This window comes from Apis florea, unplaced genomic scaffold, assembly GCF_048593485.1.
Source record: "Apis florea isolate Af1SG1 unplaced genomic scaffold, ASM4859348v1 contig_3170_pilon, whole genome shotgun sequence".
NCBI lineage: Eukaryota > Metazoa > Arthropoda > Insecta > Hymenoptera > Apidae > Apis > Apis florea.
In genome coordinates, this window is record NW_028256714.1 from 6,154,004 (window position 1) to 6,181,593 (window position 27,590).

The 27,590-nt window shown below is 29.8% G+C and overlaps 1 protein-coding gene and 1 long non-coding RNA gene across 2 annotated transcripts in view; both read right to left on the reverse strand.

Moving 5' to 3' along the window:
- Window positions 1-552: 552 nt before the first annotated feature.
- LOC147657398 (uncharacterized) lies at window positions 553-6,912 on the reverse strand. The gene is made up of 2 exons (XR_015292581.1): window positions 6,371-6,912; window positions 553-1,711 (listed from the first exon to the last, which is right to left on the reverse strand). It is a non-coding gene; the product is annotated as an uncharacterized LOC147657398 (long non-coding RNA).
- Window positions 6,913-7,747: 835 nt separating this feature from the next.
- nAChRalpha4 (nicotinic acetylcholine receptor alpha4) overlaps window positions 7,748-27,590 on the reverse strand; it is a 226,556-nt gene continuing 206,713 nt past the window's right edge. Inside the window, exons 9-12 of the mRNA XM_003692945.4 lie at window positions 12,985-13,131; window positions 12,210-12,368; window positions 9,186-9,435; window positions 7,748-8,336 (exon numbers count right to left, since the gene is read on the reverse strand). Of these exons, the coding sequence (XP_003692993.1) occupies window positions 8,145-8,336; window positions 9,186-9,435; window positions 12,210-12,368; window positions 12,985-13,131 (748 nt within the window). The 3' untranslated portion in view covers window positions 7,748-8,144. The remainder of the gene's footprint in view (window positions 8,337-9,185; window positions 9,436-12,209; window positions 12,369-12,984; window positions 13,132-27,590) is intronic.

The window sequence follows — 27,590 nt, forward strand, 5'->3', positions numbered from 1 at the left end:
CTCGATATTTCTTAAAATAAATGTTATAATCCTTATTCTTTATAATTAATTATTATACAAATAAGCTTGATAAATAAGAAGAAACAACAATAAATAAATATAAGTGATTGTGAATATTGAAACTTACAGGAAAAATTCTTTTTCAGAAAAGAATATTTTATTAGATAATGTAAGGAAAAATTATTTAAATATATTCATAAATATTTTTTAACATATTGCAATTTTTCAATTATATTACTAACAAAAGAATTATTATATTTATTGACACATAATATTCCATTAAATGAAACTATTAATTTCATTTTGAAAATTAAACTCAATCTATCTTTAATTAATTTACCATATTTCATTATAATATTTTATTTTTAAAGATCTATTTTAAAAGGGTTGACACAAAATATAGTTTTCCTTTCTTCGTTTCATTGATCTTGTTGTAAATATAAAAATCATAAGAGAGGTCAACTTACCATCAAGATATTACGTAATAAATGTAAAATCTCTTTCCTCTATCAAGGAACGAATAGGTTTCTCAAGAGAGTAATCGAAAAAGGATTTTTTTTCTACGACAACAAGTTTTATTCTTCGAATGCTTTTATCAAGCATGATTACAAAACCAAGCAACAAGAATTCTCGTTCTTACATCGTGTAGTCTTAGAACGACGGTCGTCAATAATTTATAGGTACATATTTAACAAACGATATACATAGTAGTTGTATCTAACGATAGTAGTCCAATACTCGGATAATTTTCATCCTTATTTAATTTCTGCTTGTTATTTTTCTTTCATTTTTAAATAGCACTATTGCTATACAGTACATTTTCCTTTACTATTAATTATCGTTATAATGTAACCATATCTTTTACTCGTCTTAGCCTAAGTCGCTAATATTTCTCAATTTATGGAATTTTTTTTTTTTTTTTTTTTTTTTTTAAGCTACCTTTTCATTAAATGTTACGCATTAAAACGTGTGTCAAGTGTCTCTCTGGTCAAAGATCGGGAGGCGGGTGTCGATTGAAATGATCATCAAACTTATAACGAAGAAACATAAATTCGATTAAAAAAATTTCTGATGGCGACAAATTTTACTCTTACAATCCATTTTTTTTTGTCGCTCACCAGAATCACAAACGATTCCAAATTTACATCTCGACTGTTTTTTTTTTTTTTTTTTTTCTTTTTTCTTTTTTCTTTTCGAGTAAATGAGAGAATCGAAAAGAGCAGATTTCACGATGACTGATCGATTTGGTTTGTTCTTTATTGTCATTATGAGATTTTATGCTCGTCTACTTGGCACTGTAACGAATACGAATAAGAATGAGGAATGTTGAATTAATCGATGTATCCATTTTATGGAATTATCAGATATTCGAATCTTTTTAAGATAAAATGCGATGCCTTATTATTATTATTATGTTGAAAACGTGTATACATACGTGGTTTAAACTTCGATTCATCCGCTCTTCCTTAACATTTATTGTAGTAATAATAATTTTTTTCCCCCGTTTACTTAACAACAATGGTACGATACTTCTAATGAGCTTCGATTCGGTTCATTTAATTCCATGGCATTTTTTTTTTTTTTTTTTTTTTTTTTTAATTAGAAGCTTCCAACCAAGCCTTCCAGAGAAGAAACGTTTCTTTGACATTTTGCCTAATCAACGCTTGTTTATCATCGTCGAATCTTTACTTTTCACAAACTTAAAATTTTTCTAACAGGATAGAAAAAGGTGTTAAACAAAAACGTATCGTTCAGAATAATATTAGTGTGTCTCCAATTTTTTTTTTTTTACATTAATGAGTTCGCTTTTTTATTATTTTCATTGATAAAATTTATTGTTAATTTGGTATTCGATAAATTTTTTTGTTTTCTAATTATAATCGTTCCAAGAACATCTCAGAAAAATTTATATTTATACTTGAAAAATCAATCAATGGAGATTACACCATTACTATCTTGAATTATTCGAGAGAACGAATTCGAGTGGAAAAAATTTTCGAATTTTCGTTAAACGAAATTATACGCAGAAAATTACATTGTACATCGTGCAAAATTTGCAAAGTTTCGACACGGAAAATCCTCTCGTAACACCCGCATAACGATCGTTTTTTTCGAAGTGTATGCAGTTTTATTTAAATATCGATCGAGTTACGGGCAAACAAGCAAGCCCGTATTCCATCTTTTCGAGCACCCTTCTTTAAATCCTGTATAAATTGTGCTTCGAGGAACGATTTGAATCTGCGTCGATTTTTCTTTCGTCGGCGACACGCCACGTTATTGTTATTATTCTTTTTCTCTCTCTTTCTTTTTTTTTTTTTTCCTTTTTTCTTTTTTTTTTTCTTTTTTTTCTTGACGCTGGAAAAAACCTTTTAAGTATAAGTTCCAGGCGAAGGCCACGATAACCAATGATCTCACTTGGCGAATTATCGTCTGCAGCATTGCGATTTTATTCTAGGATTATATATAGTTAAACGAGACCCGTTAACGTTTACATATATATTTTTGTTGCGTGGATGAAAATATACGTGAATTATAATTATCGTCGAGTCAACTTAAATGCAGAAATTACGAGGAATAATCATTGGCAGGCTGTAGATTTTTATGCATATTTCTCGTACGTGCATACGTTTTATTTCATACTTTACGTATGTAATTGGAATGTAATTGAATATTGTAAACAAAATTTTAAAATCATATTCAATATTCGAAAATTCTGAATAGTTTTTTGAATTGAATAATAATAAATTATGAGAAATTTCGAGTACACAGGATATATTTTGTTACATATTTGAATATCTTATTTCAATTGCATAAAAATCCGCAGTCTAATTATTGGATAAACGTTCAGACAAATCTTATCCAATGAACCATACTCGTTTACTGTACAAGTGTACACTAAAGTGGATCTTTTTCTGCTTAAATTATTCGTGTATAAAAACTTGAAAATATTACAGTCGAATTATAATTTTCTTCATTCATTTTCTTTCATTCCATATCGAAAAATCGAAATCTAAATTTTCTATAACTTGAATTATTTGTCGAGACGCATTTTAGCCCTACAATACGAAATAACTATATAATATAATCATAATTAAAATTTCAACTGTTATAATTGTTTCTTGCACGATGCGTCTATATATCAAATTTTCGTTTCTTGAATTTCTTTTATTCAAAAATCGAACCACGAATTCACGTGAAATTCGAAAATTTTAATCTTTCGAGATTCGAAATTAAAATTCGACCGTACACTCATAATATTAATAATTTTTAAACGTCGATTAAAATTTTACACGCAAACGCAGAAATTTATATATATTACATATATAAAAAAATAGATGAGAAATTAAAATCTCAATAATGAAAATTAGACGAAAATGTTATATTATTTATTATATATTTATTTTACGAAATAATTTTTCGAACGAAATTATCTCGACCAGTTCGTTGTCATTGATAAACGAAATGACATTCACTTCATGAATCTCATCTGTCGACCATCGTCGCGTTACAACGACTTTTTTTTTTTTTTTTTTTTTTAAACAATTTCATGGGACTCATCTGTGCAACATGTGATCCCAGTTTTTTTCAATAGTAAAAAAACTTCAATCGCTTTATAATCTTTGGCTTACGTTACGCTTAGCTATGTACACGTTATTTACACCTTAAAATTACAGGTATATGTATATATGTATAATATATATATATATATTTATTTATTTATTTCTTCTATCTCGCTATTTTCTTACTAAATACCGCGCACTTATTCTCCCATTCAAGAACGTTTAGTTTTTCCCTTCGATTTTGGACAATTATCATTTTTTGATCGCCTCGTGTTAATGATAATCAGACCGCGGATTCTTACGCAAAATCAAATCATTCTTATAAACGTAATCAGAAGAAACGGATTACTCAACGAATATTACTCTTTTATTCCACCTCTAACCTCATATTTTAAACATTTTCCAGATTTTTACACGTTCAAATTTTACGCAAATATATCCGCATAAATATCCGCGGTCTAACGATAACTAAACAACTACGATTTTAACAACTGTTAAAATATGAGAGTAACAATAGCCGACTATCGATGGAATAATATACTATTGTCGAGGTGAGACGTTTAATATCGATGGGTTGCGTGAACGAGACCTACAGATCGGATACAGCTGCTTCGACACACTAATGCGTTTAATAATACGGTGTAAATAAATAACCGACTCTATCATAGAAAATTGTGTGCGTTCTTCCCTATTTGTTTTAGTGCAAAGTAAAATTTCTTACATAGTCTCGTTCGTTCCTCTCTAGGAGGCTCTCTAATCGTGTGGCTGTAAAGGGCATTGCAGCGACATCTGGGATCGACTATGCGAATATCCCATTCGTTTCTAACGTACGTTCGGCGTTCACTGGACGATTTTTCAATCAGGTAGCAAATACGTTTAACTTGTCTTCCGACAACTACGTGTTTACGAGCTCGGTTCTTCGATCAATCAGCAACTGAAACTACATCTTAACAATCATTGATTTTAATCGTTGGTCAAAAGTTGAGTTTTGAAATTTCAATCGATCAATTTTAAGGTTAAGAATGATGTGATCTCGTGTAGTAGAGAGTTACCGATTGAGTAGGAACCGTGCTAGCTTATCGACGATTCAAAAAACGTCTTTTCACACTAACAACGCTTTCTAATGGCAGTATTTACGGAACCCAATACTTCTCACCCTACGAATTTATTTACAATCCAACGTGACGTAAGGCATCGTACCTTGGATGCGTTAAAATTATCATTCCCAGCTATGAATTACGTCTAACGATAAGAGACGTCGGAGAATTGGAGATTCATCGTGGAGATTCGATCAGATTTTTCTTCATTCTTTTTTCTTTTCTCGTCGTTCGAAAGAAATTAATCGTGACTCGACGATCGTGTTATTAATTTTGCCGAGGGATCGCAGATTCTCCGACATTGAGTTTATATTTCTCGCGAATATCAGTCCGCTCGCACGAGGCGTAACTAACAATCGTTTTAACCGCGATAGTACATGTGTATAAATAGCGCGTGATTATATTAAAGTAAGAGGAAAAAAAGAAAAAAAAAAGGAGTAAGAAACGAAGGAATAATGAAAGGAAAAAAAAAAGAAAAAAAAAAAAAAGAAAAGGAAAACGAGAGAAAAGAATATAAGACAACTCACAGTGACATCAACCACGTACTACAGCATTGAACAACAACGTCAACGGTTGTTCAATCAGCTACTATCTATCAGCTTTAGAATTCGTATGCTTTACTTGTTCTTACAGAACTATCGGTTATTATTATCGTAATGTTTCGCGGGTTTCGACTCTTGTTACAAAATACAATATTTTTACAGAGGCGAAGTATAACACGTGTGCAACGAAATGTCCCTCGAGATCATCGAATTTGTCAAATGGTCAATATAAATTGTTAATTGGTATTATTATATGAGATAGACGTTTAACAGTACCATTTCGATTATTTTCATTATTAATAGATCGGTCGAAAAATTTTAATTCTCTTATTTTATCATTTTATATATATTACGTTGATCCAAAAAATTGAAATAGAAAAAAAAAAAGAAGAATGTATTATTAATAAATATATTATAGAAATAAAATTATATCAAAATTAATATTTAAATTTTATAAAGAAAAGGTTATTAATTATTTTAATATAAATTTTATAGTTTCTTATAATCTCAATTTAATTTCAAATTATTTAAATAAATTGCACATATTTATAAAATATAATTTTTTTTATAATCAACGTTGTTATCTTTTTATAAATAAATTTTCAAATTCAATATTTTTATACATATTTTGAAGCTTGATAAATATTGTCTCGATCATAAAAAAATTATAAATTTGAAAGAAATTGAAGATAATTTTAAAATTTAAAATCAAAATTTACTTCGAAAGAGACATAAAAAAAAATCAAATGTTATTATCCGAAAGATTCTTTAATACAGTTTATGACTAAAAAAAATTTTAATTGTTCTATTAATAATGAAAATAATAGAAAAAAAAATCATTATATTAATTAATTACATTGAAAAAAATCAAATCTTTGATATTCAAAGATATTTTTCTCTATATTTTTTATTCATTTTATATTAAATTATGTAAATATAGCACTATACTATTCTACGAGATATCAAAATAAGCATATTTAATAAAAATATTTTTTGTTTCATTATTGCACGCTTTCAGCAATATCTGTAAATATATCATATTTTTTATAAATACTCTTTTGCAACTTAAGATAATTAACATTTTCTTTTCCACAAGAATTTTAAAAGAAAAAATCTTCCTATTTTTAATCATACATTACCTAGACAAAAAAGTATAATAATAATAACTTACCGAAACGTATTCTTCTTCTCAACTCTCGTTCTCAAAAAATGTTTTTATCATTCATCTGCATTAAAATTACTTAAAATCGATTTAAGTAATTTTGACAAAATTTAGATTCTCGAATTAATTTCGAACAACTTTTTGAAACCACTCCAAGAATCATCAACTCAACTTTCGAAACACTCTTTGTATATATCAAAACGTCACTACGAACATTAATCCCAAGCGACATTTGGATGCACATACATTCAAATCATTGCTCTTCCCTCCTCCTCCTCCTCCTCCTCCTCCTTCTTATAGATATACATTCGTACAAATGGGTACGTTTTCCTAAATGTTTTAAAACTATAATCGATTATACGATAAGTTACACGCTAAGTTCGTGTCGTACAACGAGCTACCTACGATCGTGATACCTAGAATAATTTCTCTTAATATGTCGGGTAAACAGGATATATAAAACACGCGGCCGCACGACAGTTTATTCGTGAAAGTTTTTAACTCCTAGTCCGGGACCAATCGCTTCGATCCTCTTCCCGTCTCTATTTCTCTTCTCTTCCTCCTCCTCCCCCCCCCCCCCCCGTCACGTATTATTCTCTCAGACAGACTCCCGGTAAGTTTATTAAACCGCCAAGGGCTTAGCTATGTTATTATTACAGTTAATTAGCTTGTTGTTTTTTTTAATTTAATCCGATTTTTAAGTAGTGGCAGCTTCATTTTACGATTTACTTGAGCATACTATGTAGATATACGTTTTTTGTTTCATAATTGTTCGCGATGTATCGACGCGTCGATGATTACTTCACAATTTCGACACTTTGAACGAAGCTAGGAATGGATCCAAGGTCTCGAAACGGGCGACAGATGTCGCAGCAGCTCGTTCGTTCGTTTATATCGGTGATGCACAGTCGAGCTTGGGAAAATTTCGAGGAATATATTTCTTTTTTTGAAAACAATTCTGATAAATACTCTTTCGTAGAACGTCGATTATTATTGGAAAGTCGCGAAATTGAACAATTTTTTAGATATTAAGCGATATATAATAAAGAAACAAACATCTGGATGAGGAAAAATGCATCAAAATTAATCAATTGCATTTTTAATATTGTCCCAGAGTGGAATGTTGAAAACATTAACATAATTTACACCATATACCACGTTACAAATTTACTTAATTCGATCTGGTTCTGATTTTAATGAAGTTTTATATGCATAATAAATTTTCAACATCTTTTCATTTCGTTTCCAAACGGAATTTTTCCTTTTATAATTCATTTTGTAATAGGGTAACCGCATAACCTTACTTTTCAAATATAATTTTGTAATGATGTGAGATGCAGCAAAATAATTTTTATACAAAAAACGTGTTTTCAACGCTCTTTCATTCAAAAAAAAAAATTCTCAGGCAACATTGAATTCGAAACAAACGAAAAACTATTTTACTTATATACCCGTTCATACAAATTTTCATTAAAATCAGAATATCATTCTTGCAACACGGTTCGAACAATTATTCAAGCAATCGACGTTCCATTGTATTGCTCGTTTGCCAAATTTCGCGTCCAAACGAGAATGCAAAGATTTTCCTCGAACCCTGCTCGTTCCATTTCTTTTCAACATTCGCTTCGCGGGAATGGAGCCCTTTTACCGTAATTTCGTCATTGGACAACGATGGAAGTTGAAAGTTGCTAAGACTAGGGCGGGTTTTCCGGGCTGATAGCAAATTACCGGATCCGGATGTTGGTCCTTAGTCTTTCTCTACGGTGCAGGGCTCGGGCATGGACTATTGTGGCGGACAGTTAACCACCGCCGTGGTCGCGAATTCGCTGAATTTTTTATCAATTGGTACCCGGTCGTCGTAGAGGGTCGGCGCCTGTAGGATGATCCCAGCTGTGCCTACCAGCACCGCCAACGTGAAGATCCAAAGGAACAGCCTGTCTAAGACCATCGCCACGTATTTCCAGTCTTCTTTCACCTTTTTTTTTTTTGCAAATTGTGCGTATTAGATTCTACAGCTGCTATAATATTCGGGAGGGGGAAACGAATCTTTTATCGATAAATTTGATGATTTACGCTTTCTATTTGTAGAGAGGATTGATCGATGCTTAGTGCAAGAAGAAGAGAAAATTAGGGATGCGAAATTATGAGAGTTTCTTTCTCGAAAAGTAAAGAATATTAATATCATTTGTTTGTTTACGAAAATTTTACAATGTGGAACAAAAAAATAAAAAAATGTCTCGTATTATTATTCGATTTTTTTCTCATAAAGAAATTCGCAGATTCTTTAAACTTTTCAATACATCCTCGAACTTCGAGCAAATTGAAACTCGAACAAAAACTCGGACCGCGAAACTGGAACAAAAAAACTTAAAACTCGAATAAAAGAGTTTAATGACAATGCAATGGAACGTTTTGGAAAAATTTGGAAAAATAGAAAAGACAAGTAACAAAGAAAAATTCAATACACACAATCCTTAAATGTATTAAATTTCTCAAACTGTAGATATAAAAACTATAAACCGATTGTTAATAATTAATACGATCTTTCAGAAAATTAAACTCTTAAAATATTACACGTAATTAATTATTTCAAACTCTAATTCGAAATTCGAGAATCTATTTATGTTCGTGCCACGTCTACTGCTACTTTCTCCTCCAACTTTCCTTTTTTCTTGAATAAAATTTCTTTAGTCGTAATCCTTGTCACCAAGTTCCGTTTCGTTCATTTCGAAACTTCGATTCAATTGTTGCAATTATCCTCATCCTCGACATCTATCTTGGATTTGGTAAAGTTTTTGATAAGTAAACGGTCGATTGAAATTACCTTTGTCGAGTCTTCCAGCATTTTCGTGTGTTCCGCGATGAAGCGCACACAGATGCAGGATTTGTGGATTTCGGGTGGGCAGCGCGAATGCGAGAAAGCAGGAGGGCTTCGAAGGACAGGACTTTTAACCTCCTCGATCCCTGCCTCGCCGGAAACAGAGAGGTCTTCGCATTCCGTGTGAAGAGGAAGCGGTGGCAATGGCGGACCGTGGATTAAGCAACTTCCGCCGAACCTTGCGCCATCAGCGAGACTAAATTGCAAACAAGATAATGGTGGTGGGTAAGGATAACAATAGTTTTGGACAGATACTTTTTTTTTTTTAGTGCAACAAACAAATTGCATGCCTGTATCTTCCTCTTGTACGTTAAAATTGTTATTTTTTTTTTAAGGAATTTTCATCGTATTTATTAATTAAATAAATGTTTCAATATAAATGATGATTTTCTGGCCTTTGGTCGAATTGCAATAATTTTTTTACGGTATATCTATTGTTTGAATCAATAAAGCAATTAGAATTTTTGTAAAATTATTCAATATATCTTTATAATTATTGTATTATTCTTTTTTCTTAAATATTTAATAATTATAATCACGAGAAAACACGAGTGTTCTGAAAATGTGTCTGTAAACTCTTTCACTCTTGAAGCGTTTACTAATTAATTCGGGATATTGAAGTTTCCACTTATATATTCTAATTATATGTTATAATTATAAATTAAATTATAATTAATGATTAAGAACTAAAAATAGATTAAGATGGAAAAATAATTTTTTCAAAAAATTCCAATTTAATATTTAAGAGGGTAAGGATATTTGTAGATATTCTTATTTTCCAATGAGAGTATCATTAAAATTTTAATGATCATATATTGTAACAAGAAGTTTAACATATCTGGACTTATTATAATAATTAATATATAAATATAGATTTTCTTTCTCTCATGTTTATTTTATAAATTTTCATATATATATATATATATGAAAATACTATTAATTAAAAGTGATAATATATTTGGATCTAATTAATATATGTAATAAATACAATTGATGATCAAATACTTTCTGTAGCCATTTTGTATATTTTTTTTATTATTGTATTAATGGATTTATTAACTGATAGATTTGTTATGCTAGATATAGATAAAAATTATTTATGGATCTTGGAACTTTTAGAATCTATCTTGTAAGGAGAAACCTTATCGTATCTAAAAGTTGCTGGTAGTGTAATTTTGGAGGATAACACAAGTTTCGTTCCACGTCATGATTCATTAGATTTTCAGTCTGTATGTACTTGATTATATTCATTACAAACTCAATTTATGCCTTATGCAAGTTACAGAAGTTTCTTTATGGTACTCCAACTTTATGGTGCTGTTTGAACTGGACTTTGAAGTAAAATCGTGTAATCTTGTTAGTTAAACCTCATAATACTATATCTCTTTAATACAATAGATCATCCTAAATTAAATTAAATTCCTTTAATTATCTTTTAAAAGTGATTCATATTGAAAGAATGATGATGATTGTTGTTGCAAATTCTTAATTAGTAGATCAATTTGAACGTCATATTGAAACAGAATAAAAATTCGAAATAAAAGAAATGAAATGAAAGTTATATGTAGAAAATATATATGTATATTGCAATTTATTTCATCAAATAGAGAAAAAGGAAAAAAAAATTTTGAAAAATTCACAATATCAATGAATAGGAAGAAAAAAAGCAGTTATATTGTTGGCAATGATGAAATTTTAAATTAATTTTGGAAAATAAAAATTATTGATGAATAAAAAAAATCATTCACAAATTGCAATATTACAAATACATGATTATATTATACAAATAATTTGTAAAACTAATAATTAATGCGAATATCAATGTATTACTACATTAACATGTGCTAAAATTACATTTAAACAGAAAATTATTAATTTATTATTATTAGAAGTAGTTATTTTGTTAGTAATATATGCCTTTTTACAAATATTCGTAATAGTTTATCATAGTAACATGTTTTATAATTATTTATTTACAGCATTAAAATTGAATACAGTTCAGAAAAATATCATATCATTGCTTGGTAGAGTGCAATTTAAAAAATTTTAAATGTGCTTTTATTCAATATAAGATTTATATTATGTTTCTATTTTCAATAATTCAATAATTAATAATAATTAGTAATTGTATATAGTATTTTCAAAAAGTAAATTTTAAGAAACTTCTGTTTTAAATCAAGGAATAAAGGAATATAATATTTGAAATATTGTATGATTTCATACAAAATGATGGAAAGATTACATATCATTATACATTTAAATCAATTTTTTCAAAAAAATTCTATGACTTCAAGAGGAAAATAACTTAATATGAATAATTTATAATTTAATAGTAGTTTATTAATAATAATTTAGTAATAAAATTTTTTGTAGCTAAAAAAAGAACTTTAATCGAACAATTATCTGAACGTTTCTTCGATCATATGAATATTTGAAAGGAAATAAAGACATAATACAATCGATGAGCTACAAAATTCGAGAAATGAACTAAATGGATTTAAACTATAGTTATTTGAATAAAAAATCACAAATAACAGATGAAATTAATGATTTTCTAACATATGAATGACCTATTTACATGAACTACTTATCTTCTAATTGATTCATATAAATAAAGTACTACTGTATTACGTTCTACTTATTATAACGACAATAAACGATCCTTCAATATTTTCAAAAGTACGTTCTTCAATGTGAATACTAAAATTACTTTTGATTATTTCCTAATAATCTGTCTTATCCAACTTTTAATATCAACTGGTTTGTCAAGTATTTTCTACAATCATGTTATGTATCATGTAACAAATTATTTCTTTTTAAACCATATTACCAATTTTAACAATAAATAGTTTAGAAAATATTTAAATAGATCTATTTAAATGATTCATCATTTTCAAATATTAATACATATTTGAAAATAGAATAATAAAGGATAAAAATTATATAATATAATAAGAATATGATTGATACCTGGAAGGTGAAAGATCTTCTTTTGACGCGGCACGACTGTGAAATCGTTTAGGGGTTAGATGTTCTTCGCTATCCTCTTGAGTGGATGGATGATAAGGATAATAACAGGTTTTTTCCTTTCCTCTGACTGTTCTCATTAATACTCTGCCAGAACTATATCTGTGTGAATATAGATTGACCAAATTTAATTATTTTCTGTCGAATTCTTTTTTTTTTTTTTTTTTTTGATATAAAAGTTTCTCAAATAATAGAAACATAGTTTTATTTTTTTTTTTTTAGTTTAGTTAGAAACAGAATTAGATCCTTATAATCCTTTTTATCCTCGATATTAATAGAATAATAGAACTCGGAGTAACTTTTACAAAGATTGAAGGATTGTTGTAATTTTTCTAATATTGCATTCAAGTCTACTTTTTTTTCAATTTAAATTTTCATGATGTTTTATTATTTTACAAAATTATTTCCAAATACGTGATACATTATTATGATTTTAAAAAAAAAAATTTCTGGTGAACGATTATGTTCTTACAATATGAATAATTTGGTTGTGATGAATCTCATTCTCCAACATGTCCAAACAAACAGAATTCTATTTTTAAAATATTACTACAATGAATTAAAATAAAAAAATGAAAAAATATAATTTCTATTTCTAAGATCTTTTAAGATATTGCTATAGTTAATATCATTAACTATAATTAATCTAATGTTTATGACAACGATCTATCTTTTTTTCTACTTTAAATTGATAAAATAAACGATTACAAATATTCACCTATTTGTTTCGAATTTATATTGAGGCCTTCGCATGACCAACAAGCGAGGAAGGATATGGATGAAAACCCTCTTCACCCAAGGAGCCATTTTGTGAGTTTGTGGCGATCGGAAGTGGACATTAAGTACAACCACTGTCACGCATATACTGTAAAAAGATGAACAAAGAAATAGAAGATAAGTGCTTTTTATAATGCCATAAAAATAAAATTGTTTCGTATCTCTACTTAAAGTTAGAAATTTTTGACAATGCTCAAAGTAATTGTCGTTCGTTCAATTATCCTTATTTTATTTCTTTGCATTGCTTTGGAAATGTATAATGTTAACAAGCGTTCCGAGCTTTTCATTATTCATTTTAATAAGCGCGCAGCCAAGTAATTGCAATTTTTGATTGGCGAACACTGTTTCATATTTAAGCGTTTTATTAAATAACGATGCAGCGTTTCCAGGAAGTTTTTGCAATGTTTATCCACTTTAGAAAGATTTTTTGATTCAATATCGTTCCACGTCTCTTATTTCGATCAATTCATATATTTTTCTTTTAAATTTAATCTTTTCAATAATCTTCCTTCGATATTTGAAGAAATTCTTTGAAATAATTTCAGCATAAAATCAAACAAATTTTTAATTTCGCCTATGAGAATGGTTCCAGTCTTTCGGCCCGTGTCGTAAAAATATCGAATCCCCCTCGATCTTTCTTTCTCCTGACACGTTTCGTCGGGAAACGAGAGGAATAATCTTTGGAATAAGGCAAATTGCCATAACATATAACTAAGGATGGTTGCGGCGGAACGACAGAATGTAAATCTCACGAGGCCATTCATAATGGAGATCCATTCAAGGATGGCTGGGCTTAGCAGCAGATACTAAGGGACAAACTACGATTTAAATCGAACCTTTGAGGCTTGGCTTCGAACCATTTATCGGCATCGAACTCGTCTTCGAATACCCACCGCCTTCTTTCCTGTTTCTTTCTCTTTGTCTTCCTTTTCGAAATTGTATCAGCCGGAAGTGAATTAAACGTCCAATGTTTCTCTCACGCACGCGATTTTATATCTCTTAGCAGAAATGCTTGAGCTTCAGCATCCTTTTAAATCCATAAAATAAAATCTGTTTCACTTTCAAATCGAATCATCGGTATACATTTTATCCTCCACCATGTAAATTTCCATTTGTTGTTTCTATAGTTTTGTCTATTCAAATGATTTTGCTTCGACCATTTTTATTTTATTTGTAATTTTAATTTTTAAGGTGCAAAACGTATCTTCGTAGTGAATGACAAAACTTCAATATCCTTCTTATTATCTCTTCAATTCAAAAAGGGAAACAGAACCAAAACTACGATCGTGACACCCAATTCACACACAAATATACAAAGATATGAATGGCATACTTTATATAAACTCAACAATTATATTTTTATTTTGTACGACATTTTTAGTAGAGGAAATTTTATTATTAATATTTGTCTGAAATTTATGCGCAACGCGGATTATTAAAGATAGAAAATGATGAGATTTTCGAATGGTAATAAAAATAATATGTTAATTAAAACTTTTTCTAATTAGATTTTGTATTCTCGAGATCTTGCTTATTATTTGTCTTGCGAATTGGACCGTGAGTGATGATTCTATGTGCGTGTAAAACTAAATCGAAATAAAGGAAGAATTAAAATATTATATACGAAAAAAATGTCATTCCTATTTTTTCCATGTAGAATTTGTCTGCTCTGCGTAATTATATTGTAATTGTATTTGATATTAAAATTTTACACCGATATTCTTTTGAATTATTAAAAAATCAGAAGCTCGATGATTTATGCAATACTCAAAATTAAAATAAATGAATGATCGATAATTAATACATTTCAATTAATCTTATTACCTCGATAAACACTTTCACTGCCAACACTTAAAAACTTTTATCTACGAATTGCATTTCCGTTCTCTCGAAAGAGTTCTGTTTCGTTTTTACCTTCACTAATCTCCACGTCACCTTTATTCATTTCGGGTCCAGTATCATTAAGACGAAATAATAATTCAGAGGAATAGGTCAGCTGTTTTAATACTTAAGAGAAGTGCTCGACAAGAAGAGCGTAGGGCGGTCGATCTTTAATAGAGGCACAATGCCTTTGCCTTTCTTGGAAAAAGCAATAACGGTGTGGCTTAATGCACGAGGGAGCCGGCCATCCCCTTGAAATTCAACGAAGAAAAGGGGTCGGTTTCTTGGTTGGCCTCCGCCTTGGGTGGAGGCAAGTCTCGGTCGATGCTGCTACTGATTAATGTGTCACACCTACTGCATCTTCCCGCCCTTCGAATGTATTGAAAGGGTTAATATATCGCGGATATATTAGGAAAAAAAAAGAAAAAATAAAAAATATCGTGGAAAATTATACTTGAAGCTTTCTTGAATTTGTTCCAATTAGTTTGTCAATAAATGTTAAAATTAAATTTTTTTAAGAACGGAAGAGAACACTTTTGACTTCAAAATGTAAAATGTATAATCAAACTCGATATTATTACTATTATTATTATTATTATTATTATAGCAGTGCTAATATCGATCGTTTGTTGCTCACCGAAATTGCATGTCACTCGTTTAATGCCATTTCAATGCAAATTACAATTTAAAATAAAACGAGAGGAATAATACGAAAAATTGCATGTAATATAACAATACTTTCTTTTTTATACGAAATAAAAAGTTTGCAAGATTGCAATTATCAAACGACCAACAGATTATCAAATATCTATATATCGTTTCTTTCTATTCGTTTATCGAAGAAAAGGACGCGAATTTATATTACTTCAAAGGCAGCAAAAACCTCTCCATCCAACGTATACTTGCATAATACTTAATTATTCATCAATACAATCACTCTGTTCTTCCCAGCTTTTCCTTCTTTATCTCCTCTCTCTTTCTCTCTCCACTATTTCCTATCGGTCGTCCCCTCTCTCTTTTTACTCATTACCTCTTCCACGCTTTTTGCAAAGCTTCGTCACTGAAGAGTTCTTTCTTGATGACTGATGGGCAACGATGATGAAGCGACTTGGAAATTTGTAGGACGCCTCTTCCCCGTGACGTGGAAAATTCCCTGGGCAAGGAGGGTAAAAAGCATTGCGCGATCGAAAATGCTGAATCGAGTGTCCAGATCCATCGATCGCTTTATCACGGGTCACGCCCACCTAGACGATTTATGCATAACAAGCGAGCCTCGATTCTGCATTCATGCGTCGATTCCTTTATCGTAAATTCGGCTTTATGTTTTTTTTTTCCCCCTCCCTCCTCCTCGAATCACGCTAATAATAAATTTGCGAATTAAATCGGGACAGAAATCTCATTGTTTTCTCGTGTGTTTGTACGTCTGTTTTGTAAATTTTTAATAAATCGATTCGATAGAATTTAATTCACGCGATTTTCCTTTGATTTTTGATTTTGGTTTCGCGAAGAAGTTAAATGGATGTTAATATGGAATTTAAAAAAAAAAAATGGATTTGATTCATATAACTAATGGATTTTAATTTTTTATTGTATTTAATTTGTGAATTAAATGGATTTGGATTTAAAAAATCTCCATATACTTTACTTTGTAAATTATATTTATTTTTTCTAGTTTAAATATATATATATATATCTCTTTCATTTATTTTAATTACTACTTTGTTAAAACAAATAATCGATAAATAATGTATAATTTTACAATATTTTTATAACTGAACAACAAAATTATTTTTGGCAATTGATATGTTTAATGAATCATCAGTTTTCTCCCTATAGGAGTATTTCAATTTTTTTAAAGAGTTCTCAAGATTTAAAAAGGTTTCTTCTGTTTCAAAGGAATATAGAACGTGAAGTGAGTTCGTTCAAAAGAAAGGACTGTTAAGTTTCGAACAGGTATGCTTTCTTTTTAAAGAAAAAAATAACTTTTTTTTAAATATCTATTACAGTTTCTATCAACTATTATTATTGAAAAAAAATATATGTATAAATATTTATTACGTATTATTTGTTTGTAAAAAAAAAAAAGAAATCATCAATTAATTTTTCAGTTTATATAATAAAAGATCGTAACTATATCACGAATTGCATGCTACGAAAAAGAAAAAGTTATTAGCAAGCGTGCTACTACTAGCTACCCATTGAAAATTTCATTTACGATGTAATTACAAAGTGATTGAAAGAAGTTGGAAGAACAAATAAAAAGAGAGAGAGATCTAATATCTTTGGATCGTTGATTTTAATGAAATTTTTAGAACATGTAGCAGGCTTCTTTCTCTTTTAAAATTACTTTTATATATAATGGGAAATACTTGTAAGTTTTCGAGTTATTTAAGTACTTTCCAACTTCTCTACGTGACTTTAATATAAATCGTGCAAGATTACCACTACGTCGCACATCGTCCCATTTCAATTCTTACGAAATGAAAGATATTGATTAGATAATTGATCTATAATTGTTTCGTTTGTTATATTGCATAGATTGTTTAATTAATTAATATCAGAATAAGTTTTATCATATTTCTTTCTACAAAACTTTTGAGATAAATATATACACGCTTTACATATTTTAAAAATTGGACCAAGTGAATTTGAATTTTTTTAATTTATCATACGATGTGGAAAAAGCGTTTGCAATCGATCGAAATCACGAGGAAAATGGCAAAAAGATTTTTATCATTTAAACTTTTATCGAAAAATTACAGTTTCTTAAATTTTTTTTTAATAAATCTAAACACCTTTACATTTCTTCGTATTGAGATCGACACGATAAACCAAACTTTCTAAATTTTTTCAAAAACCTTCGAATCGTTTGATTTAATTCTAAACTAAATACGAACTTATAACCTTTTTTCCACTACATTATTCTCTTCCTCCATTATCGAAATTTCATTTTCAAACCCGCGCGTTGCTCGAAAAAACCCAATTCACGAGAAGCTCGGCCAAAGAGGGAACTTATGGCGATAACAGGGATTGGCAGCCAGCAAATCCGCGAGATGTTTCTCGACAAAGTTTTAACGGATAAGCAGACTTTCGTTTTCTTTTTCCATCCTCCTCCTCCATCTTGGGCGAAGAAAATGGAGGAGGAGCAACGATTACAGCGCCCCCTCCGCTTTTATCCGAATTGTTTCCCGATACTTGTTACAAAAGGGCTGGCCCCCCGGCTTTAAAATACAGTTTAATTAATGCGATCGATACAGGGAGGATGTAGGATTGCAAATGACGTGTTAAGTGTGAATTAATTATCCTGGAAAGTAGGATAATTGCAGTGATTACAGCGGTGTGTTCTTGCCATTAAACGGGACACCTCTCCGCATTTTGTCAATGGAGAAACGTTGGAAACGCGGTTGTAAATTGAAGCACGTTTGAAATTGCTTTCTCACGTGCGGGCGAATTCCCTTTTTCTCGAAGGATGGAGAGTTACACGTTTTATATACAAGGTGTCCTATTCGATTTTGACATTTTAATTTTCCCAATATTGGCAATATTTTTCGGATCGAAAATCGTTGAAATACACATTACGGTGTTATTAATTCTTATCAAGGTCAACCTTGAATGAAAGAAGCATTGATCAAACATTATTAATTCGATAAATAAATAATTCAATTCGAATTCTCTAAAATTTATTCCAAGTTATTTCTTTTACGTTCCCTTCGATTATCACGTTCAACTTTTTCATCTGAAACGTTCTTTTGCTTCGCGCAATACTGAGAGAATCAAAATCGTAAAGTGAGACACGCTTTATTTATTAATTTACATATATAATTGATTTACATTTTGTCATTACGTTACACGTTATTGTTAATTAAAATTAATCATGATATCGTATAAACGTGTGATAAGTACTTGCGTGTCAATTTTTCCATTCATTCGTGATATAATACGCGACGTGAACGGAAAATTTTTATATCCGTCGCTGATGAAATTAATTAGGAAAATTAATTAAGATTAAGACTTATGAATTTGTTTTATCTTAACGATGATAAATCCTTTCACAATGCAAAAATTTCATCGATCTAAAATAGATTCTAAATCAATCCAATTGTTAGAAACAAGGGACAAACAATCTGGTTCGGAAGAAGGCATCTAAAGTTCACTGTATTGCTCAATTGACACGATGAAAGGATCCAGTCAAAGATTGGCCTAGCGTAGGACAATTCTATCGACCTTGACAAGATGTTCTTTTTTGTTACATCAATAAAGATTCACATCTTCATCTGCATTCAGGTGTCGAGTGAAGGGAAGGAAGTTTTCAACTACTTAATTTTATTTGATGTAACGGATTGGAAAGTACAAGGCTGTAAATCTTGAAACTTCCTTCCACGAACTCGTATAAATTGATAACTGCCACTGTTGGAGAGTTTCTCCACTCCTTGTTGGGGACATGCTTTCAATTGAGAGTGATACTGGTTCAATAGAATCGAAAGCCTTGATATTTCTGTCCCTATTCTTTAATAATATTTAGCAATAGCAATACAAGAATTGTATCGTAAGAGTGCTATAAATATGGAGATAGATTATAAATATAAATCAATACAAATTCAAAATCTTATACATTAAAATTGTATTTTTTCATAAAACAAATATTTAACTGGGCAACAGTCTATACTTAGATTTATCAATATTTTTCAATTTATGAATCAAATAACCCGCTCCAATATCGGTTCAATTTTTAACGAACCGCAGAATGATAGACGCGTGAACTGCTCGAAACACGTCCACGCTCAAATAAATGCATAATTTTATTTATTCATGCACAGTGATTCGAGTGTTTTTTAAAAACTGTGGATATAAAACGTTATAAAATATTTGGATCAGTGTCAACAAATATATCGAATCACGCGTTGAAAAGGATCGAAAAACGTGGAAAGCATGCACGAGTATTTCAGTGAAATACTGTATAAAAGAGAATTTTATTATTTCATTAAATGTTATTTTATATACCTTTGCACTCAACCCTTTTATCGTTACGTCTATTGTCTTTCGCTTCGCAAAGTGATGACCGCCGCAATGATATTACAGGGGAAGATGATCGTCTGACACGAAGCTTTCACTAAGAAGCTACAATGCACACAGTTTGTGTTTTGTCGTGGCTACAATGGAGCATAGATCAAGGCAAGATCCATATATATATATATATAGCTTTCCAAAGCGTTGATTGACACTTGCCAAGGCTTCATAGAATTTCATCGTCAAACAGGCTAATTTGATAAGGGGAGAAGAGAGCTCTCTGGATAAAGCATTTAAACGGAAGATGGATCAGGTTTATTTAGGTTTAGGGAATATCATAATTAATAATGGAAACGGTTGAGGCCATGGAAACTTCGTATAGATACAAATCGTAGATTAGACAAGAGTTGTGGAGCAAACTTCAAACAGAGTAATGGAATATGGAATAATCAATTCGAATAAATCACAGTGGCACGATTAATATCAAACGGACAATTAAGCAGTGTAGGCTTAATGTAGTAGGATTATACGAACTTGAGGAATCATCATCATTAGGATCATTAAGCTTGAGAATCATAGATAGATTGTTGTTTAGACTTGGTGACTTAACTTGTCCTGTTAGCGACGTGACAAGTTGCACATGATCAATCTTTATATAAATAAGAGCAGATTGTATTTGTTTTAAGTGGTAGGATACTTTTTTTTAAATCAATTCTGAGATTCATTTAACAAGTTAGAAATGATTGAAATTTGAAACGACAGATTCGTCAAAATTAATTATCATTTTACTTAATAACATATATATTCAATTCAAACAAATTCAAATTATAAGTAAGATTCATGATATATAAATTAAAGAAATATTTATTACTATTGTTATATTTCTATACAATGCATCTATGTCTTGCTCTATCTTTGACTTTGCCTAAAGCAAATCGATTGCTTGTAAGTTAATAAATAAACCACAAACGATATTTTCTTCTTTGATTTGTTTTATATTATAGAAATACAATGAATCGATATAAATTTATGTGTTCATATTTTAGACTCTTCAATTGATCGAACTCTCTCGCTAAGATATTTCATTACGACAAAAGAGTAAATGTAGCAAGTATAAATTGTGTGTCTTGCAATTTTCTGGAAAACAAATAATTTTTATCGAGGAACAGGAACATGGGAATAAAAAGGAGATCTAACCGGAGCATGAAAGTTCGTGCTAAAAAATTGTAAAACTTCGCAACACCTTCGTCCCTCACCATTTAATACAACGAATGACGTCCGAACAGGTGCCATGGCGAACGTTCGAGTTTCGAACTTGTTTAAAGTTCGGATGCGGTCCTATCAATTGCATGAAAACTTTCTTTCCACCCTTTTCCTCCTTTTTCTGATCTTCGTTCTTCACGCTTCGCTTATGTTCCCTGCCATAAGCTCCTTCTCTTTCGTTCCTTTCTTTCTTTCTTTTTTTAAACAATCTTCTTCGCGCGCCATTTTTTTTTCAAACTTTTTTTTAAAACTCAACAAACTCTAAAAGTTTTTGGCATGTACGATAATTGCTTTTCAATTTATTTTATAGGATTCTTTTTATAAGTGATTTTTTAATTTTTATGTTCCAATGATGAAGAGAAGACACACGTTTTTAATTTGAAATTTTTTAAAAATACTTATTATAAAATATTACCAACACTTTTTCGTGTTAGAACGTCGATTGTCAAATTAATTGAAGCATAAGTTATAACACAATTAAATCTTTATCGTTAGATTTTTAAATATTTAAATAAATCACTTCGCCAAATAATAATTTCAGCAAATTGAAGTGATTTTATATAATGAAAACAATTTTTGCAATTTTTATCTTAAGAAAGTATATACAACTATCTCAACAAATATCTTTCACGCCTAAGTAAAAGAGTTTTATCTTATAAATATATAAATTAATTTAATCACTTCATCCCTCATTTTTTAACTGAGAAAGACACTACACATTTGAATCGTTCCTATCGTATTTCGAATAAAAAAAGTTTCTAGATTTTTGGAGCACCCTATATTACCATTACGTACTCACGGGTAACCGCGTATCGTATAATGCGCTACTTGTAGTCTTATATATAACTATATGATATTTTTAGGATATAAACCGAGTGGTATATCTTGCATAATGCGATTTTTATTATACGGTCTGAATCCAACCGGCATCGTTATACGAGGCTCGGTATGTATTATGCATGTGTATTCGCTTGTTTCGTATCGCGATATCCTACAGGATAGGAATGGCGATAGTTGTGCGAATGACAATCGACAGGATGGAGTGGATAATGACGTTGTTTTCCAACTTTTGGAAACCCTTCAGCCTATGGAACTATCCATATGTATGGATGACAGTTAGGAAAATAGGAATGAAAAAGCTTTTTTTCGTATGTAATTGCGACTTTTTGCAACGCCGTGTTTCCGATTTTTCCCTTTATTTTCCCTTCCAACTATAATAACATCTGACATCTCGCGAGAAGAAACAACCGTGGATTTTTGTCGAAGCGATATTGCAATATCTAATAATCATTTTAACAGTTTTAATAATGTTGTTTAATTGATGTAATAACAAATTATAAATAAAAATCGAAATATAATACGAATTGTTTCGAAACATTATTGTAAACTTTATTCAACGAAGAAAATTCTTCTCTAAGCTAGAAATTATTTTATCAATCGTAAAATGTATTTACATTAACGAATTATTATATTAATCATTAATATATATATATGTATTAGAAAGAAATTCATCTCAGTTCGACAATTTTGATTTTATCCAAATTTTCAACATTAAAATTTACGATTTTTAAAAATTAAAAATTTTCCTCGTAGATAGAATAACATTTCATTTTCTTTTAATTTCGTTATAAGAAATTTTATTTTTAATATTCAAACATATATTCTTACACCATTATACATATATTATTAACTGACCTACAAGAAACGTCGCTGTATAACAAGTTATTAAAATCAGAAATTATTGGGTCAAGTGAATTTGAATCTCCCCGACGTGATCAATTTCGTACTTTCACTTTTCCATTCCCCTCGAAAGCGATTAATTCGAAACGAAAGCTTTTCGAATAACGATAAATTTAACATTTGTATTCCCGGGTTAAAGGAAGATTAGTTTTCTTACGGGGGGAGAATAAACGAGGCCGATCTTGCTGTAACCATTTGAAAGTTAAATCGTGTTCAACTTGCAAATCGTTCGTTTCGGCTCCTCCGTTGGGAGGTGGAGTTCGTTGATTACTCTGCACCACCCCTTCGATTGAATCTTAACCGGGACAGTGACCGGATCAGAGCTCGATTAGCCAGACCCGCGAGTTTTTTTTTTATCTCCACTCTCAATCTGTATCGAGATGGCATTGATGATCACTTTTATACCGTTTGTTATGATATGGAAAAAAAAGAGTCTCCGCCAATGGAGTCGTGAATACATTTGCGGGAGAGAAGTGGCTGCGAATCGATCCTTCGAGCGAATAAAATACGGGGAGAACCGAGATTTCGTAATATTGAATTTAACGTGGAAATAAATTGGCGGATTGTTGATAATTTTTAATGAACGAGTTGTTCGGTATCTCAAATATTAAGGGGGCCTTTTTTTTGTGTATATTAGAGGATAAAATTAACACGAAATTCATGATGATTGGTTTATAAAAATTTATTTAAAGTAGGTAGAATTGGATATCGATATTAATTTAAAATAAATTTGATATAATTTGGTAAATTTATCAGCATGATGATTCATTAGTTTTATAATCAAATTGTAAATTAATATCTTCTTATTTTAAAAAAATTTAATGAAGAGCTTTATTTCTATACATTTACATTCGTAGATAAGACGGCAGATTTATGGAACAAATAATAAAACGATCGTTTCTTTGTGCAGGAATAATGAAGTTACATTTATCTTTATTCGAGTATCTTGCTCCAATCTCCCCTGTTCGTTCAAATTATCGAAATGATTCGATTGCTGCAGAATTCAAATAAAATAATAATCTCTTCGTAATCTGTCGTTTACATTGAAATTGAAGATTCTTTATAAATTTCAATTATTTAATGAAGACTGATTTTATTCTTAAACAGAGTTCTTGAAAAAATGAAAAGTTTTTGACGAAAATATTCCTACAAAAAATTGCTCGAAGACATGTTAAGGAGTTATTTTAATATATAATATTAAACAATTTTTTGTAGGTAAACAGTAAAGGCCATATGAAAGTCAAACTTTGTTTTCCTAAATGAACAATATTATCAGTTTAGAAGATATTTATAACTTGCAAGTGACATTCTATTCCTCATCTTTCACTTTTTATTATAAGTTTTGCAAATTTCAAATTAAAATATCCCTTAAACAATTTTTAATAATTTTCCATACGGAACAAAAACTTGTATTTTTAATTCCATTTGAAAAAAAAAAAAAAAAAGAAACGTCGCTGTATATCAAATAAAACAGACACGATCTTCGTGGAGGAATTTTTTAATTGCTCCATAATCGCATCCGACAGTACACTATCGTCGTCTCTTTATCGTCACCCTCTACATTCACACTTACATCATCCTTCTAAATGTAAATGCCACTCATTGTCCTCTACCCCTTGGGGTAGATCCGCCGCATTTCCAGCGGAAGCGAACGCGCCTTTGTGTCGACTTTTGTGCCTCGTCGCCACGTTTTGACATCGTGAAATCTAAATCGGCCCCGTTTAAATCGTGACAAGTCGGGAAGCAACCAAGTAGCAGCAAGTACTCAACGCGATGAAATTTACTTAGCGAGAGTAACGACGTCACTGTCCACTCGAACATGCTATTGGATGGAACCTCTTAAGAAACTTAAGAGAGCTCGATAAACATTTTTTTTTTATTGTGCTTTACCCTCAACGAGTTTTAATTTAGGCGTTTTTTTTTTTTTATAATTTAATTCTTAGATATTGATCTTATCCTGTTCATATTGTGTAAATTATAATTTGTTTTAATATATATATACATATTATAAAGTTTGAATAATTTTTTAAATAAATAATGATTATTATATTAATTCATGAACGATCAAAAATATGATAAATTAACGTGTAATTGTAGATAATATTTTTTGGTGATACTCATTTTGTTAATATTGTAAGCATTGATGTTATTATTTGTTGTATTATACATTGTATAATAAGTAAAAAAGCAAGTCTGTAAATAAAAATGTAAAGGTGAAAGTTAAATCATAACTCTCTTTATTTATTTACTTTTTATACGAGTCTGAATATATGATGAGGAATAAATTTCATAGATAAATAAGTTTGTATGAAGAAAAATTTATCTTCTAAATATTTCATTCTTTTATAAGATAAGCCAAGTTTTCACTTCAAAAATGAATTTCTTTAATTATTTAGAAAGAAAGAATTCTTCTTTCTTCCATTTAACAAGTTAAACGGCGACGTGGCAGTTTCTAAATATTGATTCTGGCGAGAAGAAATTATTTTTCGATTGATCACTTAGTTTGCTCATCGTAAGAATATTTGAACACGGTATTCATCAGAGGAATATTTCATGGAAACGTGTAAATTTCTTTCCTTTTAATTGGGAATGTTTTATTGGAAGAACAAATTGATTGAAATTCCGATAGATGTTCCAATCTTTTTAATCCTTTCGAAAGTTTCAGATTTATGTAAATGCTCTTTTTTTTTTTCATTTATGAATTTTCTAACGAGTATTACTCATATAAATTATTACATTCAATTACGTTTTTAAACATTAAATACTTTCCATATAAAAGATATATTACAATACAATAGAATCGAAAAGAATTATTTAATGTTCAATATAATTTATAAATAAATTATAAATATTTACTTGTAATTTTATGAAATTCAAAAATTTCTATTATAAGTTAATCGTAATAACATTTTGTATTACGTTATATTATATATTGACTTTAATATAATTTTATAAAATTTTATTGGCAAAATATTTTCTCAATAAATCATGATACCTTAAGCTTCATCTCTGTAACATTGGATGTAACTAGATTTTATTTATACTTAATTCTCATTTAAAAAAAAATTCTTTCAAGATTAGAATGAACGTAGATTCTTCCAAATATTCGATTATCACATTTAAACATTTTTGAAATTTAGAAAATTATATTTATACTACTCTCTAGATTAAGATAATATCTCTCGATTGTTTGTTTAATCGATACAAACAGAATTTTGTGACGTATTTCATCCTGGTTAAGTGTAATGAAAGCATAATGGATATACAGTCTGTGCAGCCGTTAGTTGAATCGCGCCTAGTGAAGGGGAACGACTGTTCGAGGTGACAAAATTTACTTGTTAGCACGACTAACGACGTTATTGCCCACTTGAACCGGAATGCCAGTGAAAATGACAGAGACGGTGGCCTGAATAGAGACAATGGGCGAGGAAGAGGAGAGGAAGAAATTCACGGTATTAAGTCACGTGTCAAGGCATTAATATTTACGTGGTTCATTTAATACTGGGTTCGAAATAATTTCGCCTCTTAATGGGAATTCATTATAATATAATAATTTTTATAATCTTTCCACGAATTACGAAATTTCATTTGTATTGTTGAACACGTTTTATCGAAAGAGGAAAGATTTGAAAATTCGAGATACCTTCATCACACAGAAAATTTCGAAACCCGATGTTTAATCATTATAATGATATATTCTTTACTGTATTCGTTGAATTATAATTGTGGAACATACAGATTTTGAGATTGTATTATTTAAAATGCAATATATCAAGATGATTATTGCATTTTGCCTTAAGTAGAATGGAGATTCTTAAGAAAGAATTCTTAAAGAAGAATCGAATAAGCTACGATTTAAACTATGTAATATTTGTACAAAATTATTGGAATATTTAATTCTCAAGTCGTATAATGTTGTTGCTAATGACTCATGATGTAAATTTGAAAATAAGAAAAAAGATTAAAACGAGGTTAAAACGATTTTACATGTAAATAAAAATACTTCAATATTATTTTCAATAACATTTTAACGAGAAAGGAACTTCGTCGAATATGTGTTAATAATAATCTTCTACGAAAATATTAATCGTCACAAGCTTTACTCGTTTCGTTATTAAATTTTTATATTACGTGGAAAAAAAAAACGGTTGAAGCTTTCAAAGTTTAAAAAAGAAGAGTATCTTAAAATAAAATATTAATATGACGGCAGTTTTTGCCGGTAATGAAATATATTCTAAAATACAATTTCTTCTGTTAAAATATTTACACGTTTCTCATCCATCACTTTTAAACGGGGTAGCTAAAAAGTTCTAAAGAGTTTCAAAAACTTTTATACTTCTTCTCCTCTCGGATTAAAACTTCTTCGTCCTTTTTCCTTTTCTAAAATTTTTAAAATCTTGAATTCCATAGAATTCCATAGTATATATCTTTTTAGATCCATTTATAAATAAATTAATACATTCGTGGAACAATTAAATGCAATCAATTAAAGTTTATTTATTAAGTTATAATTTAAGATAAAGAAAGACAGAGATAAAGAGAGACGTGGTGTGACGGAGATAGAACTATCTGACTCCATCTGTCTAACACAAACTTCAAATATTTATAATTTAATAAATAAACAACTTTTGTTCTTGTTTTGGTCTTTAAAATCCT